The sequence below is a fragment of the Eupeodes corollae genome, chromosome 1, assembly GCF_945859685.1.
Source record: "Eupeodes corollae chromosome 1, idEupCoro1.1, whole genome shotgun sequence".
Taxonomy (NCBI): domain Eukaryota; kingdom Metazoa; phylum Arthropoda; class Insecta; order Diptera; family Syrphidae; genus Eupeodes; species Eupeodes corollae.
Genome location: NC_079147.1, coordinates 149,947,674 through 149,967,431, shown reverse-complemented (window position 1 = coordinate 149,967,431; position 19,758 = coordinate 149,947,674). Strand labels below are relative to the sequence as shown.

The following is a 19,758-nucleotide window of genomic DNA, read 5'->3' as shown; positions in this document are numbered from 1 at the left end:
CAGTCGTAAAATTTTGGAGGTGACAAATTTTTTTTTTCAGTTTTATTGATTAAAAAAAAAAACCGTTATATTGATTTTTTTCAAAAAATATACCTGTTTGGTATCACGTTACAATCTATTATATAAAATTTAATTCAAGTCTCTAGCGTTTTTGGTTCGTAAGATATTTAAGGTTAACCAAAATTTTCACCTTTTTTTCAAACTGCTATGGTAAAAAAACCACCCACGCAATTTTCTTGAGAGCCCTTTCTGCATCTTTCTGCCTTTTTATCTGTATAACAAAATTTATTTGAAGTCGATATCTCTTCTGGTTCTTGAGCTATGGACGACGAAAAAAACGTCGCGAACGTACGGACGTACGGACGTACGGACGTACGGACGTACGGACGTACAAACGTACGTACACACGCACGCACAGACATCTTTCTAAAAATCTTTTATTTCGACTCTAGGGACCTTGAAACGTCGAGAAATGTCAAAATTTTCAATTTGACAAATCGGACCCATTACAATAACTTCCTATGGGAAGTTAATAATGGTGTATAATCAAGTACTAAAGCCTGTTTGGACCTATGGAATCCAATTATGGGGCTATACAAAGAAAACAAATACCGAAACCATCCAAAAATTCCAAAACAAAATCCTTCGTGGAATAGTTAATGCACCTTGGCACATAAGAAATACCGATCTACATCGTGACTTACAAATAGAAATGGTTACAGAAGTTGTAAAAAAATACGCTGTATCGCACAACCAGAGACTGCATAGTCATACCAATTCTGAAATGGAGCCCGTCTTGAATATAGGAAACCATAATCGAAGATTAAGAAGAACCAAGCCTCATGAGCTTGTGGTCTAAAAAAACATGGGAAAGTATTAGAAGTTTAAACTTCCCCCAAAGTGATTGTACAAAATTAAGAAAGAAAAATCGGAAGTCGATCCTTCAAGATTGGTCCTGATGAAGAGTTAGTTTTAGTGGTTAAGAGTCCCACACTACTTGGTGTCGAATACTGCCAAGTGTCTTTTGAAGATTTCCTCCTGTCAAAAAAAAAAAATGTCTTTGATTTAAAAAAAAATATTTAGACCGACAATCAATTCTTACCAATTTTTAGGAATGTTTCTTTTGGGTTTTTATTTTTTGTAAGAAAACGTTTTTATTTTTTGCATACAATTATTATTGTTCGTATTTATTAAAGGTGACAATTATTTGTGTTCAGTTTGTTTGATTTATAAAAAAAACTGTTCCACCACTTAATTTGTTAACAGTCATTTTTCTGTGTTTGTATCTGTACGGCAAAATGTATTAGTCGACATCTCTACTGGTTCTTGAGATATGGACGACGAAAGAAGCTTCCCAAACGTACGTACACACGCAAACACAGACATTTCTCTAAAAATCTTTTCACCCTGTATAACTTTTCATATAACCTTTAACAAAAAATTTAAACACAGTTATTATCTTTTCTTGTAAAAGCAAGAAAGTCATTAAAACTTATGTTTAAGTAATATAAATTTGGAAGTATCCGAATACTGACCGTTTCAGGACACATGAATCCAGAAACCTTTATATACATAAATATAAACATTTTTCGTTGCATTAAGACATCTTCAACATCCTTCAAAAACATTAATGTTTAAATGAACTGCACGCTATATCGACGTAAACAAAATATCAAATATCCCTGAAACATGTTCCACTGTTTCTCCTTTATAAGCTTTTTCGATAATTCCGAATGTGATTTTTAGTACACTTCTATACATTGGGCTGCCTTGAAAGTTGCCAAGGAAAAATTAGGAAATGTATATAAAGTGAAAATGCGTGCGCAATCAAAAAGAACTCGTCAACAAATTTTCATTCGGAATCGAACCTAGGATACAAAATGTTTAGTTGCAGTTTAACTGTGTTCTCACGTGGTAGCATTTAAATTACGTGCGCTTATTTTTAAGAGTCAAACCAACAAAAGACACAAACCTCATTGGTAGAGTCATATGTAGTTAAATTTGCCGGCATATCGGGACGAACGACCGACCGACGACGACGAGACGTGGGCACCAGACGAATCTTGTGTGAGGTGTCCTTTTGATGCAAACAATTATTTTCAGGATGTCTAATCTTTTTATGAACATCTAGTGTTAACATAAATTGAAATGTAAAATTTGGATATACGTTATATTAAAACATCTGCTGTTCACTTTTGGACAAGAAATTATGACCCAATTTTAAATCTAATCTAACCTGTAAAAGAAACTAACTTAAAATACCACCTGTATGGTTATTCTTCCCTTAAATTCTGAAAAATAAATTCATTAAGATTGAAATGCCCTGAGATACATAAGGTTGTTTTTTGTTGTGCCCTTGATCACCCTGAGCCATTTCTTCCCTAACGGTGTATTCGTATATGTATTTCGTTCGTTCTAACGTCCTTTTTCCATACTAACTCAAGTTACAAAAAAACGCGCTACGCTACGACAACAGTTCGAAAGGATGCGCGCCTGGGAATAAGTGTTTTTTCAAGTGATGTATGCATAGAAGATATAAAATAGAAGGAAAAATGTTTTCATTTGTGGCAACGACGATGATGGTGGTGAATCGCACTACTCATCATTGCGGATGATTACGATGGTAATGATGTCGATGACGGTGATTACAAGTGCTTTGTTCCAATTCCCAAGTGTCAGGATGATCATAGTGCTGATGATGATGATGGTGGTGGTCATAATGATGATGATGATGAAGCACTTCAAAGTGAAATAATTTTATAATTGAAATATTACAAAAGAAATTTATTGCACTAGTGTACAGCTAATTACAAAAATTGTTGGCAATTGAAATTGAAAACTCCAGTTTAAAGGATGACGAAAAAAGAATATGCGTTCTGTATTACATTCTCCTATTTGTACCTATACCAACATACTTACCTTCGGATGATAAGTGCTTAAATATTTCAAATTATTTTTTGAGTGAAAATGAAAACACGGTTCATTAAACGTTGCGTTTGCTACGAATAAAGCCGTGTGACATAGATTTATGTGAATAGAAAATTGCTTTAATATTCTGATCTGAGTGAAATTTTTTTGTAAATGCCAGGATACTGACGAAAAGTGTAATGAAATGTTGCTGGAATACTTAATATTGTTCTCTTGTGGATTACTAATCGACAAATCTACAACAAGTAGTAAGTTTTACTTAGTTTTTAAGTTTTGAAACTGTTGTGAAATCACTGACCAAAGTCTAATTAGAAACTCCCACCTTTGTTTACCTTTTTAGCAGATTTTCGGAAAAAGCTTTTTGAAACCTTTTTTTTGAAAATCAAAAAACATAAACATTGAAACAACTCACGCGTCTAACCTCCTCCGACAATAATATTTAAATTTAACTTGTTTTTTAGCTCAAAATGTTATATGGTTGTGTCAGTAACGTAGGCGATAAGTCGTCGTGTGAATTTCAAATCCAAAAAAAGATATACACAGATTAAATCAATTATATTACAGCCTGGAATACTGCAAAAATAATTGACAGAAGAAATAAAAGGTAGTGCTTAAAAATTAAAAAATATAAACGTTTGAAAAGACCCTTAATCCCTCGAGTTGAAGTTTTTTAACTTGATGCATAGCTAATTAGAAATAAGTGACGATAACTTGATGTTTTCCTTTTAGGTTTTACTCGGTTTAAGAGGGATTTATAGATCGCTTGAGTAACTTTTTGCAATGAAATATAAGATGAAAAAAAAACCGTGGCTTATTTGATTAGATAACCATTTCGATTTATTTTAATTATTATAGTTCCATGCTTATTTTAATCGTGGTATTTTGACGTAAAAAAAATAAATTGGGTGGCGCAACAGTCAGTTTGAGAACTAGGGCCTAGTGACTGACAACTCTCAACCATTCCTGTGATAAAGCACTTTTCATGACAAGAATTACTCTTGGATAATTTGTCAATTCCTCGCAAGAGGCAGTACCCGTGAAAAAAAAACTTTAGGTGGCATAGGCAGGGATCGAACCCAAGACCTCTCGCATGACAGTCCATTGCACGAGTACTACATTATTATGACGTAACCTATAACTAATCTATTTTTGTCTACAATTGAATTGCGTTTTGTTAGCAGTTAAGTTTTTAAGGAAAGTTTTAATTGTTTTAAACAGAGTTAATTTTCCTGCTTTCATTTTATTCTATGACAAACCAACCTAGGTTATATAACTTCCAATAGATATTCGTGGAATGTTTAAACAAAAAATCAAATAACTTTTATAAATCTTTTCACATACACATCTAATGCCTTGATGTTGGTTTTCAGTGAACTCTTAGCCAAGTCAACCAATTATTATAAAGGTTGTATTGTGGTGCAACTCAAGAGATAGGACGGTTTTTATATAGATAAATGGTCGAAATGTTAATTAATTAACAATTAAATTATTACTTAAGTTAATTGTTGATATATTTTCTAGTTTCTGAAAATTCAGATCAATTTTGAGTCTTTATTTGAATCTTTATGAAGCTTCGAGAAAAACTTGAATTTGATAACTTAACAGTTTTGGAAAATACGTTTTGCACTTAATTTCTTAGTGCTAATTTCGAATCTAAAGAGTTAAGATATTAACTATTTTCTCAAGTTGTAAAAATACCTGTTTTCAAGAGTATACTTTCTAATATAATTAAAAAAGCTTGATATAATAGAATTGTATAGACAACAGAATCGTTATACGTGTTTTTTAGAGTTTTCAAAAGTGATATCTCAAAAACCTGATGGGATACATTCATTTTGAAGTCGATTTTGAATTAAGGTCAAAAAAAGCCATTGGATAAGGGTAATGTTAATGCCAGCCTTGTTTAACTGTCAAACTTTTCAGAAGAGTTGTTCTGGCGAATTTTAAATGAATATACAAATTAAACAAATTTGTGGAACAGGTTCAAAATTTATAGGAAAGATTTAGAGGTTATCATTTATTTTGGAATACACCCACTACATCCACCCAATTCTCCAGATTTGGCTCCGAGCGACTACTTCTTGTTCCCAAACCTGAAGAAATTGTTTAGTGGAAAAAGATTTGAATCCAATGATGAAGTCATCTCGCAAACAAAGGCCTATTTTGAGGACCTCGACAAATCATTTTTTTGGAAGGGGTACAAAAATTGGAGAAGCGTTGGACAAAGTGTTGAAAAATAAAATTATTTTTTTATCAAAAAATCTGTGTTTTGTTCCAAATGTCACGGACTTATTGACCCGCTCTCGTATGTTGTTATAAGCTTTGAAAGGAAAGTTCATAAACATATTCATATGAAATTAAACATTGTTTTTGTAGGTTCTATCGATAAGTTACATAAGACCGGACATTCAAATTGGAGCTTTCGCAGTTAGCTAATGTTTTAAGTCGAGTTGCTTGTACTTTTTGTAATTTTATTAAGTTATTTTGTTTAGTGAATTAAAATAAAATCCAATCATTTTTTCTGTAAGGTTTTATCCTTGCTACAAATCGAAAATTTATAACTAATACTGAAGTTAAATGTTAAAATCAAACAAATTAAACGGTTTGAACAACAAATGCAAATGTTTAAACTTACAAATAATAAGTAAGAAAATATTATTTGTAATAATATAATAAGTAAAAATTGAAAATCAGTGCAAAACCTTTCAATTCCCCAAAATAAATTGAATAGGGTAATTGCGGGAGAGATGCCGCGCTTTTTTAAAAATTGATGTAATTTTTTATAAAAGTAAAAGAAACACAATTTTTCAAAAACAACTTAAAAATGGATTTATTTTCTACCATTATAAAACATCAAAATAAAAAATTATAAATTATTTCATAAATATTAATAATAATATAAAATATATTATGTGTGCCATCTCTCCCGACATGTGTGGGAGAGATGCCGCATATTAAATTCATTGAATTTGTATATTATTTTTATTTTGTTTTATCTCCATCATGTTTTTTTCGTTCCTCATCATGTCCACAGTCTGTGCAGAGGGAAAATTCCGGGTTTGTCCATTAAATTGTTTTCAGTTAAAACTTTGTGAAGAACTTCAAAAAAGTCATTTGCTGTCGATCGATTCATACCCTGAGCGCGGGAAAGGGAAAGTCCTTCGCATTGTCTTAATGAAATGTCTTTATTCCTTTCCAAAAAGGAGGCAAGCCATGCATATCCAGCTTTTTTTTTAGTTGAGTTAAATTTGTGTTTGATATTCATTTTCTCCGCTAGCTTAATTGCTAAGCTCCTAATTCCTTCTCTGTCAACACCAAATCCTGCAGCCACTAATTTTTTTATGTGATCTGCTAGCTTTCTTTCATTTTCTTTTCCAAGAACACCTGTCAATAGATATACAAATTACCTTCATATACCTTCACAAAGTTCAATAACTACTTAAGTAAATAATTACCCATTAAGCCTAGTGGTTTCTTTACAAAATTTCCATCTTTTAACCGTCTCGAAAGAGTTCTAGCCGGTACGCCAAACAATTTTTCGGCTTTCCGAACGGACATCCGATCTTCAATGCTTTTTCGAGCATCCTCCAATGCCTCTTCGCTCCAACTTCCTCGGTTTGTTTTTATTTTATATTTTCGTGGCATTTCTTATTCCTATATTAAATTTTAAATGCAAAATAAACAATTTAAATATGCGGCATCTTCTCAAAAAAAAAGTGCGGCATCTATCCCCGTAGTGAGGGAGAGATGCCGCACCACGTTTCATATCGAAAAAAAAAACGAAAACAACAAAAAATCACACCAACCACTTCTTTAGACACCATTTAATGACACAAAATACTTACACTTGAGAAAACACGCGAGAACTTGTTTTTGGATCCACAAACTGCAACATACTGAAAAATTTCCATAGTCTAAAAGGGTGCGTAAAACAAAAGAAAGAAAAAAAACTCGCGTTACATATTCTATGCAAGTTGTTTTTTTTGTGTACGTTTTCTTTTGACTATTTTATGAACTGAAATTTCAAAAATAAAATTTCCGTGGATGACTAGATGTATGAGTTTGGTTGAGTGCGGCATCTTCCCTGACGCGGCATCTCTCCCGCAATTACCCTAATAAACCACAACAACACGTTAGGTCGGTGGGCTTCTTACCGACTTAACGATATCATCAGCTAGGTTTTACATTGCACTTTGACTCGAAATGAAATTAAAATCGATAAAATATAAATTGGAGTTCTGAAATTCACTTTCAGCGATATAGATTTTATTTTTTTTTCGAACTTAAAACAAAGGAAATTTACTTGTTCCACATTTTGAAATACCCCTTAAATTTTTACTCAGGATATGTAGGATTTTATTGCAAGTTTTGCATTCGTTAAAAATTTCGAAATAGAGATTTTAATCAAATATGATATTGTAAGAAGTCCAAAAAAGTGGGTTCCCCGATTTAATTTTTAACTTCCCAATTTGTCAAATTGAACATTTTGACATTTCTCGACGTTTCAAGGTCCCTAGAGTCAAAATAAAAGATTTTTAGAAAGATGTCTGTGCGTGCGTGTGTGCGTACGTTCGTACATCCATATGTTCGAGACGTTTTTTTCGTTATAACAGTTTAAAAAAAGGTGAACATTTTGGTTAACCCTAAATATGTTAGGAACCAATAACTTTAGAGACTTTAATTAAATTGTGTATAGTAACATTAATTATTTGAATTAGATTGTATATTGTAACGTTACCAAACAAACATATTTCGTTAAAAAAATCCGATTAACGGTTATTTTTATAAATCAAAAAAAAAACTGAAAAAAAAAATGTGTCACCTCGAAAATTTGACGAATACAAAATGATTTTATCTCCAAAACAATGTTGGTAAAAATTGAATTTCCACTCAAATATATTTTCAAAAAATTGAGATTATGGCTTTGAACTAATTTTTTCTTATAGGAGATATTGTTTTCAACATTCTGAAAAATTTTGGGATAAATCAAATTTTTTTTAACAAAAAATAAAAATCTAAACAAAAAAATTAATAAAAGTTGGTAAAAATTGATTTTGGACTGAAATGTCTTTTTTTAAACCTTTCAGATATTTATTTTAACTACCTTTATCTTTTAAAAAACTTGGTTTTCAACATTTATTAAAATTTTGACAAAAATTGAATTGACAGTTTTTTTTGCAAAAAATAAAAACTTAAAATAAAATTTAATAAAAGTTCGTAAAAAGTGATTTTCCACTCAAATATCTTTTCTAAAAATTGAGGTTATGGCTTTCAGTTAATTTCAGCTTTTACAAAATATTGTTTTTAACATGCAGACAAAATTTAAGAAACATCGAACTGACAATTTTTTTACAAAAAATAAAAACCTAAACAAAAAAAAACTAATAAAAGTTGTTAAAAATTGATTTTCGACTCCAAAATCTTTTCAAAAATTTGAAATATTAGCTTTTTAGTTGTTTTATCTTTAAAACAATATCGTTGTCAACATTCAGTTAAATTTTGAGAAAAATCGAATTGACAGTTTTTTTTTACAAAAAATAGAAAACTAAACAAAAAAAAAACTAATAAAAGTTGGTGAAAATTGATTTTCGACTTAAATATGTTTGAAAATTTTTGATATGTTGACTTTAAAATTTTTTCATCTTTTAAAAAGTATTGTTGTCAACATTCAGTTAAATTTTGAGAAAAATGGAATTGACAGTTTTTTTACAAAAAATAAAAAATTGATAAAACTTGGTAAAAAAATTAATTTCGACTCAAATGGCTTTTGAAAAATTAAAAATAATGTCTTCAATTTGTTGTATTTCACAGGAAATATTGCTTTTGAGTTGTCTAAGCCATAATTTACGTTTATCAATAAGTTTCCTTGTAAGTTCTGAAATACATTTAAATGTTTGGTTATTCGTGTTTATTAGTTGAAAGTGACCTTAAACACTTGACATAATTGTTGCATTTAGAGTTTTGATGATAGAGTCAATCTCTGAATTTGATACGTTTTGCTCGTTTGGCAAAATGAGAGAAGACAGTGAGTCGTGAAGACGAATTGTGGCAATCATTAAACTGGCTTAACCAACTTACAGCGTAAGCGTTATTGGGGCGAGCACCCATTGCCAGGTACATAAGCGATCCTACAAGCTCACGATATGGCACCTTCTTCTGATCATGGTCAACTGCTTCCGAGTTGGAGTTGTTTGCTGCACCGAAACACATCGGAGTTGAAACTGGTTTACTATCTGCCATCCCGAATCTCTGCAGCACATCACCTATGTAACCTTGGTGATGTATGGAGCATCCATCAACTCTTTTGATGAACTCTAGACCTAGGCAACATTGAACTTTACCAAGGTCCTTAAGGGCAAATGTTTTCAACAAACTCTCGTTAAGTTTTTTAACATTACTGGCATTCTGAGAGATGAAGAGAATATCATCCACGTAGACAAGCATGATAAGCATATCTCCCCCTGAACCACGAACGAATACACAAGGGTCAGACTTCGTAGGATGTAGTCCAGAACGCTGCAGTTCTTTGTTAAGTCTTTCGTACTAGCATCGTCCCGCCTGACGCAGACTGTAAAGCGCCTTCTTAAGTAAACACACTTTGTTGCCTTGTCGAATTTCAGAAACCATTCTTTTTGCTTTGCTTTTAATCGAACCATCCTTTTCGTTCCTTAGGATAAATTGAAGAGATTCCAGCGTCATGTTAGGAATTTCCATAAATATCTTCTCTGAAAGTCGTTCATTCAAGTAGGCAGCCGTGATATCAAGCTGGTAAATAGTCATCCCATATTACGATGCAATAGCCGTGGCCAAACGTATGGAACTCAATCGGGTCACTGGAGCAAATGTTTCCTCACAGTCTACGCCAGGTCGTTCAGCGAACCCCATTCTTGCCTTTCTTCGTTCTAGAGTTCCAACTGGTGAGTGCTTGTTCCTAAGCACTATCCTGCTACCAATGACTTTGTCTGCCGAAGATCTGTCAACAATTTCCCATGTGTCACTTGCTATGATGCATTTCAATTCAGTTGCCATAGCTTCGGACCATTGTCTGGCCTCAGTACCGGAAACAGCTACATCAAGGACTATCTCGGCCAGCAGTCCGTGCTCCAAAGTGATATTTCCGACATCTACTGTTTTATACTCTTTTCTAGGCCTTCCAGGCAAATAGGTCTTGATTTTGCGAGGTCTACCTGGAACTCTTTTGGTGGACTCATCGGATTGTTGCTCTGCATCGACAAATTCGGAATCATCTGAATCGGATGCCTTTGCCGTCTCTTCAGGAACCTCTACCTCTATCTGAACATTGTCGCTGAGAACTATGTCATCACTGCCTGTCTCAATCAAAGTCAATGGCAATTCCACCATTTGATGTTGCGTACTAACAGGAATTTTCTGCGAATTACTTTCCAAGAACTTGACATTTCCTGAAATAACTACTTGGCATTTATCTGGTATCCATACCGTGTATCCCTTATTTTTATTTGGATGACCGAGAATTATACCTTCGTCAGACTTAGCATCAAGTTTATCTTTATTTGGTATTCTTTCCAGAACGAACACCTTACAGACAAACTCACGAAGATTGCTAACATCTGGACGTTTACCAAATCTGACTTCGTATGGTGTTTTCCCATAAAGCGACTTCGATGGGCTCCGATTTTTGATATAATTCGAGGTTGCAAGAGCCTCTGCCCAAAATATTTTTGGTAAACCTGACTGTATGAGAAGGCACCTAGCCATCTCCACGAGGGTCCGATTTTTACGTTCGCCACGCCATTCTGTTCAGGATTATAAGCCACTATCAATTGCCTTCGAATACCCTCAGAACTTAAGAAACTGTCAAACGAGTTGTTTTTATATTCTATGCCATTATCCGACTGTAGGCTCTTAATAGAAAATCCAATTCTCTTTTTCAAGGATCGCCTTGACGATTTGGAACTACGAGAAAACCTGACTTTTCTTTGCAAGAAAACGTACATCACACCATCTTGAATAATCGTCGATAAACGTGACGAAATATCTCAACACATCCGAGTGTATGAGTTCGAGAAGTTCCGATGTGCGAGCCGAGCGTTTTGGAAAAGGAGACGATGCCACAGCTGCAAATCGACATCACTTGACGACAACCCCGACGTTGACTTTGATGACAAACATGTCTCGCCATTGGCACGGGCATGAACGAAGTAAAGTCCGTCTTCTCTTCTAAAATAACGCGCCCATTCCTGAAAACCACCTATGCAGATTCCTTGTCAAACAGCACACGGTTGCCTCTGTCAGTTATCTTCCCTACTGACAATTAATTTGTGCGTAAGTCCGGTACAAATAGAGCATCCCATTATTAAATCTGCTTAGTTACTTCATCGTCTTGAAGTCGAATCCATACTCGTCCACCGGCTTTAATTTTAGCTGAAGCACTGCTTGCCAACTTTAACTTTTCGTTCACTACCTTCTCGATGCTTGAAAATTCGTTTGAGTTCTTGCACATATGAGAAGAACATCCGCTGTCGAAGCACCACGATTGACTCTGGGACTTACCTATATATTGGAATGCATTCTGTAGATTATCTGATGAGAAAAATAGAAAATTGTCTGCATTCTTCGCATTTTGAGATGGTTTTTCGTCCTTCTGTGGCAAAACTTGATAGCAAACTATATAGAGAAGCATAATTCCTTCCATGTCATGGAGTTTGTCCATTGCATCGAAGAATTTAATTAAGTGCACTCGAACATCTTCACCCTCGTGCATACGTTGAAGAGTGAGCCGCTTCATAAGCTGCTTTTCGGGCAGGTCCCTTTGACTGAAAGACACTTTCGAGTCTTAGCCAAACATCTCGAGAAGTCGCACATCCTTTTACTTGTTTCAGCTCAGCTGCACTGATGGACAAGATTATATCAGACTTGGCCTTTTGATCATACTTACACCAAATTGTGTATTTACGTATTCCCAGGCATCATTTTTGTGGTATCATAATTGTCCTTGTTAAGGGTTTCAATTTTTTATATGCCTGTTGCGTTCATTTCGCGTATCTTACACCTAACAAAACATTAGTTTAGGCTTGTTGAGCTCGTTGTCGTTGATTGTGTCAGAGTGACACGGAACGATAGAGTAAAACTCCAATACTAATTAGGAATGCCCTCTAGTTAGTGTTTTTGAAGCTTCTGTATGTGGGTAACGGCATCATAATGGGAATCATCCAAGGACAAATTGGAAAAAACTCCAAAATGGACAAAGATCGTCGAAAAGGTTTTACAGAATCCGGATATCAACGCATGAGCAGGATTTAGAATTGAGGATATAATAACAAAATCTTAACAAGAGTTACGAGTAGATCTAGGATAAGATGGTTTTTCTTCTGGTATAACGTCAATGTTTAAGTATGGCCCGTTATAAAACCAATTATTTAAAATATTTTCATTACTATTCTTGATATTGACTATCAGGTAGTCAAATTAGATTACGGTTTACAGAAAAAATTATCATATTGACTTCTGCAATCGTTCTATTCACTACTGCAGTTCTTTTATTGACTACAGCAATTGCCATATTGACTACCGCAGTTTTCGTATTGACTACCACATTGGTCAATATGACAACCATAGCTTCAACTTCCTTCGACCAAAGCTGTTCTATTGACTACTCCTGTTTTTATATTGACTACCAAATTGATTCAATATTTCGGATAACAAAATTGACAACCGAAAATTATTCTATTGACTATCGCAGTTATCGGCTGAAAATGGACTACCAAATAGTCAGTATGATGAGTTTTGCAATGTCAGTCGCATACCATCCTCTTTTTTTCAATGAATGTTTATAACAAATGTTATAAAGCGCTTATCTAAAATGTATACTTAACTTTTTTTAAAGTCATACCTTTGGTCCAAAATCCATTACAGCTGCTGTAAATATAAATAAAATGCATACCATCATTTTTGCTATATGGAAATTAAAAAAGCTAACACTCTAATTGCTTCAATATTTTGCCTTTAAAAATACTAATTCATGGTTTCGTTCAAAACAACCAAATAAAACCCGCATACACTTATGCTCGTATTGTCCCCAACTATTTTATGAACTTTCACGTGGCAAAAAACCAATATGACTTTAACTCGAATATTTGCCGCATTTTAAATTGTCCCCATATGAATAAGATCCTCTTTTCTATGACATTCCGATAAAATTGCATATGGGACATATTAACATTCAGGAACAGTTTTTCAAGCATTTTTATTTTGTGTAACTTGAATTTATAAACGTTGCTGAATTTATTTATGTTTTTTTTGTTTGTTCTTAAAAAAATTGGTCCGAGTACTTACCTACAAGCAGTTGTCTGTTTCAATGTGCACATTTTACATTTTCGTCCTCTTCACATGTAGAAAAACTCTATACATACGTACGTTGTTGTTATGGTAAGGATTCTAAAATGCACATTTGCAAAAATGATGAATATACACAACACCCTATGTACCTACATATCTAGGGTATAAAATAAATATTAAACTTGTCTTGTTTTTTAACCTTTTGGCTATTTTATATTCTAACAAAAAAAGTGCTTCATAAATATTGTTGAATAAATTCATATATAGATGCTTACATTGAGAAAAAACCAGGATACATGTTGTATGCCTGATTTGCACCCAACCAAAAGTTGATAAAAGAAGCATTCAAGTCCAGTGTTTTTCAATCGTATCCATACAATATGCCCTATGGGTACAAAACGGTTTTTAGTCTATACCAGCAATGGATTAAAATAAAACATCTAACATATTTTGCTATCAACAAAATTAAATTACCCAAATCTCGTGTTTGAAATTTCTTTTTTTTTGCATTTGAACACGTAACACGTAAGCTTCCTCTTTTGGTTATGTTTTTTCGATTCCGTACAAAAATGCAATGGTTATCGGTTATTGTTAAAAAATATTGATACATTAAAAAACTGTTCAAAACATACATTTTTTTCTGAACTGATTTGTTTCAACAAGGTGTGGTCAAATTTTAGATGCAAATAAATTATGTAAAGACGAATTTAAAATAATTTGTATTACAAACAAATTTCAATGCAATGTTCAACATTTCTTGCATATAAAATATTAATGAAAAATACAAAATTAAATCAAAATTTCTGAATAAAATGTAAAATTTGCACACAAAAATCTTCACATTACCAACAAATGCATGGAAGTTAAACTTTTAAAAGTGACAATGCTGTATTAATAAATAATGATGGCTAAAACAATGGTTGTTACAAATGGTCAACAACATATTGTGGAATTTTTATAACTTTCTCATGCGAAACATTTTTTAAAAGTTGCACTGAATTTTTCATTATTGTTCACAAAATTTCTTGTATTAAATTTTTGTCTAAACAAACAACTATTGACATGGAATTGGAGTTTATTTTTTACTGTAAGACATATGAAGCCCTTGCGCCACATTATCGTTAGAGGTAAAGTGAAAACTGTTGGCGAAAAGTCAAAAGCTTACTGAAATCACTAATGAGTAATGCACTTTAAGACAATAAAGTTTAAAAAGAGGCTGGGATGCGACCCACACTGATAATTTCCCATCCCGTCTGTAGATTTGTCTTGCTTAAAAGTTTGTCTATTATGTACTCGTATCAATTTTTACCAAATTTGCGTTGATATTTTTTGTAGATTTTATTTTTTATGAAAAAACGGACTGTTGAATTTTTATATAAAAATTACTGAATATCGAAAAAACATTTTCTGTGAAATAAATAAGTTTGAAGCCAATATTTTTAATTTTTGAAAGGATATTCGAGTCGAAAATCAATTTTTACCAACTTTTATACATTTTGTTTTAGGTTTTTATTTATTGTAAAAAAAACTGTCAATTCGCTTTTTCTCAACATTTTTTAGAATGTTGAAAACAATATTTCTTATAAGTAAAAATTATTTAGAAGCTTCTATCTCAAATTTTTCATAAGATATTTGAGTCGAAAATCATTTTGGGGAGAGTACTATAACTTTGGCGACAAAGTTTGATGACGAATTTTTATAGAACAGTTAAAACCAAGCATTTTCATCCTATGGGAGGTTGGGTCTATCTCCCCCCGTTTAGGCGGTAGGGGCACTTTAAAAAAATATGTACATTAATTGGAAGAAAATAATTAAAAAATAACGGTAATACTTTTTTTGTCTATTAGCTTATTAAAACTAGTTTGTTCAAAAACTATGCAAAGTTTTGAAAAAGGTATACAACTTAATTGTAAGTATTACCGTTATTTTTTAATTATTTTTTTCCATTTAATGTACATATTTTTTTAAATTGCCCCTACCGCCTAAACGGGGGGACATAGGCCACCCCCTTCCATAGTAGAAAATGCTTGTATTAAACCCCTCTACCAAAAACCGTTATTATATCTTGTCGCCAAAGTTATCGTACTCGTGCCATCATTTTTTACCAACTTTTGTAAATTTTTTTTCGGTTTTTAATTTTTTGTAAAAAAACCTGTCCATTCGATTTTTTTCAAAATTTTACTAAATGTTGACAACAATATTTTTTGAAAGATAAAAGTAAATTAAAGCCAATATCTCAAAGTTTTGAAAAGATATGTGAGTCGAAAATCAATTTTTACCAACTTTTAGGTTTTTATTTTTGTAAACAAACTGTCAATTCGATTTTTCTCAACATTGTTTAGAATGTTGAAAGCAATATTTCTCATAAGATAAAATAAGTTTGAGGCCTAAATTTTAAGTTTTGGAAAAAATATTAAAATCGATATTCAATTTTTACTAACTTTGACTAATGATTTTTTTAGAAATTTATTTTTTATAAAAAATACTGTCAATTTGATTTTTCTCAAAATTTTATCAGATGTCAAAAACATTATTCTTCGTTGTACAAAATTGTTTGGGAGACGAAATCTTATTTTAGTCGTAAAATTTTTGAGGTGACAAATTTTTTGTTCAGTTTTCTTGACTTATAAAAAAATCCGTTAAATGGATTTTTTTCAAAAAATATACTTCTTTGATATCACGTTACAATATATAATATAAAATTTAATTCAAGTCTCTAGCGTTTTTGGTTAGTAAGAGATTTAGGGTTAACCAAAATTTTCACCTTTTTTTTACAAAATGCTATGGTAAAAAAACCACACACGCAATTTTCTTGAGAGCCCTTTCTGCATCTTTCTGCATTTTTATCTGTATAACAAAATTTATTTGAAATCGATATCTCTTCTGGTTCTTGAGCTATGGACAACGAAAAAAACGTCGCGAACGTACTTAAACAAGCAAACACAGACATCTTTCTAAAAATCTTTTATTTCGACTCTAGGGACCTTGAAACGTCCAGAAATGTCAAAATTTTCAATTTGACAAATCGGACCCATTACAATAACTTCCTATGGGAAGTTAAAAATACTTGTAACATACTTAACGAAAACAATTGTTTGTGTATTTAACTAGTTCGTTCAAAGCTTTTTCCGTTGGGTAGCTTTATTTTAGTTTAATATTAGAAGAACTAGGATGGAAAGTAAACTATCTGAATATAAGAAAGAGGAAGAACATGTATGTTTAAATTGTAAAGCGATCGCCTATTGGTTCTGTAGTTAGGCAGGTGTACTCAGCCATGTTTATGATGATAATGAAGGAATGTCATTAGAACGTAGAAGGTACTTACTACAATCCAATCACATTCCCTCTTTTCTACAAGTTTTCAGCGTAAACATGGAGTTATTACGTTCAATTAATTTCTTTCGTTAAATTTTAGAAGAAACAAGCATACGAACAAGTCCAAGAAATTGCTATTCATGTGTTGTTTACAGTCAGGCTTTTATGCGTTTTGGATTATAGTTATGAAGTGGCACGTAAGCAGCAGTTATTAAGTCTATTAAGTATTTATTCATTTATATAGGCGAAGTCAAGTATAATATGTGTGAAACGACCTTATTCGTAAAGAATAATATTTTAAAATCATATTTAAAAGGAACCAAAATAATACTTCTTGATAGACACTTGAAAATAGATTGTTGATAAAATATATCATATTCGTAAATCCGATACAGTGGCGCTACACGGACGGCCATCGTTGGTACTAATAAGAATTATTGTTATAAAAATACTTAAATATGTACCAAATGCATTAATTTGGATAAAAGATAGGAATGTGATTACAATTTTGTCAAAATGGTGCGTTTTTCGGGCTCATGCACAGTTTAAATAATCAAAAAAAAAAAAACAATTTTAAGATTGAAAATAATAAATGAAAAAACTCTTGATTTTTCAATTTTTTTTTGAAAATCGTTAGAACGATTTTTTTTTAATTAATTTTGCATATATACAATTTTTCAATTTGTTCTAAAAATATTTTTGGTATGCAGTTGTTTAATGATTGTAAATATACGCTCAACATTTGAATTTCGTAAAAAAATAATAACCTGGTTTTCAGCTATAGAGCTTATTCAAAAAAAAAAAATATTGAAATCAGTTCGTAAGTTGCTGAGAAAATTAAAAAACAAAATCACGGTTCTATGAGCGGTACCTTTCTTGGGCAATACAAAAATATGTTTTCTTATTAAAAGAAGCCAAGTTACAAAATAATAAAATTTTTGAGAAAATTAAAAAAAAATCTATCGGTTTGTTTTTGAGAAAATTTTAATTTTCATTTTTTGACCAAAATATTGAATGGGGCCACTGTTAGTTTGGATCTTAAAAAAAAAACTCCTAACACCAATCAGCTCAAAACCTTAACTTCCAAGTTTGAACTCAATCGACCCAATGGTTTAGGCTAAAGGAGCGTGGACAGACAGACAAAACAGACCGGACGGAATCGCGGGACCCACTTTTTTCGACATGTCTACCATCGTAATATCATGTTTGATGAAAATCTCGAGTTCGAAATTTTGCACGAATGCAAAACTTGCCATATTGTTCCTGTATTTCGCAAGTAAAAACCTCACTGATATCTCTACCTTCGGGGATATTTAAAAATAAGACAGGTTCAAAATTTATGAAGGTTTATGTTTAGTTTGAATTTTTATCAATTTGTTTTTCAAAAAAACGTTTCTAAACAAACTTTATAACAATGACAGATTATTGCTATTGAATTATTATTTTCTAAAATTGAAAAGGTTTACTTACCAAGTATTAGAATACTTAAATGTGGATATTATTAAAGTAAATGAATGAATGCCAATTTTTAATCCATTTAATAGTTAAGTTTCATCATTCATTAATGTCATCCAGAAGCTTTTCTGGACTTAAAACGTAATCTGGAAATGTTTGCTCTTCATCGCAAAAATATCTGAAATTAAAAAAAAATGATTTTATATCAGAAAAAAAGCACTTAAACTTATTCCGTAAGGCGTTGAACGCCACATCGAAAAACGACAAAGGGAATTTTAGATTACTGAAGAGGTTTAACGTTTATTTTTTTGCACTCTGTGTCATCTTCATAGCAAACAAGTTTGCATTTACGCCATTTTCAGTCGTCGAAAAATTTGCTAAATGCACCAAAATGTTAGGCTTTTTCTGGTTGCGAGAGCTCTCTTCTAACCCAAATCAAGCAGTTTTCAGTTGAGTATTTTACTCAAGGTATAAGTTTTTATTTTTGTAATTGATGTGCATAATACCCTTGAAGATATTAATACCCTTAACATGTTTAAAATTTATACACAGTGTGAGCTTTAGGAAAATAGGGAAGGATTAAAGAGAAGATACCGTTTCACAATGGTCTTAAGATTTTGAACATCCAAATGATAGGGAAAACAGAGCTTGGTTAAGCATTACACATTCTAGATGTGCGGCTAAAAAAAATCTCTCTACTTGACAGTACGTCCGAAATTGAGCTCAAGGTTTAACTGACGTGCATTCCTGGAAGTACGAGTATTAGTTGTTTGGGGGGGGGGGTGCAACTGGCTAATTCGACAGAACACTGTTTATAAAAATAACGGTAGAACAACGAAAGGCATGAGACATTGTGGCGGTGTTCGAGTGATGTTATTGTTTCGGTTATAGTTCTATCGCCTATCATTACTTGTTTAAGGGCACCTGCCCAAATATGAGAGTTATGTTCAACTTTAAAACAATACAAGCTTTGTAAATTACAGCCAAATCAGAAGGGGTGACAAATTTCTTGCACCAGCGGAGAAATCCTAAGTACCTAGTAGCATTTTTGACAGTATCGAATATGTGATCATTCCATAAAAAGAGATCTGTGATAGACTCATGAAAAGTGGCACCGGGAGGAGGGTTACGCTTTAACGACTGCGGAAAGCATTAGGTTTTTGAAGCATTCAATTCTACACCATTTATAATTCCTCTTGGACAATACTGTCGAAATCGGAACTTAATATGCTTAACATACGCTGCCGTTGAAGTTTTACATTCGAAGGACATAGATGTGAATCTTGAAATATATGAAAAGCTGAGGGTGTGGTTATCAGTTAAATAGTTTATGCGATTAGAAGTGACAGAAAAAAGATCGTTTATGCAGATAAGGAAGAGAGTCGGAAACGACACGGAGTCTTGGGGAACACCAGCATTTATTTTATGAATATCAGACTTAGAACCATATAATCCAACTTGTATTAAAAGGTTATAAAGGTAATTTCTAATTTAAGGAAAAAGATATTCATCAATACCAAAAGCACGCATTTTCGATAAGAGAGCTTGGTACCAAACTATATCAAATGCCTTTGAAATATGTGCTAGTCTTAGATTGAAATAGTTTCCAAGTTCTCTTTGGCAGCTTCTTTCCTAGAAAAAAATTATGAGTGGCAGCTAGTTTCATGATCGTTGGAACTGCGACGAAACGTTGCTGAAAAAATCGCTTTCGATCAATTATGAACTAAAATGTTAAAACATTTG

The 19,758-nt window shown here is 32.4% G+C and overlaps 1 protein-coding gene across 1 annotated transcript in view; it reads left to right on the top strand.

The window, feature by feature from the left end:
- The first annotated feature begins 1,920 nt into the window (after positions 1-1,920).
- The window catches only part of LOC129938483 (basement membrane-specific heparan sulfate proteoglycan core protein), a 278,260-nt gene continuing 260,422 nt past the window's right edge, over positions 1,921-19,758 (top strand). The window contains exon 1 of the mRNA XM_056046090.1: positions 1,921-3,176. Within this exon, the coding sequence (XP_055902065.1) occupies positions 3,113-3,176 (64 nt within the window). The 5' untranslated portion in view covers positions 1,921-3,112. The remainder of the gene's footprint in view (positions 3,177-19,758) is intronic.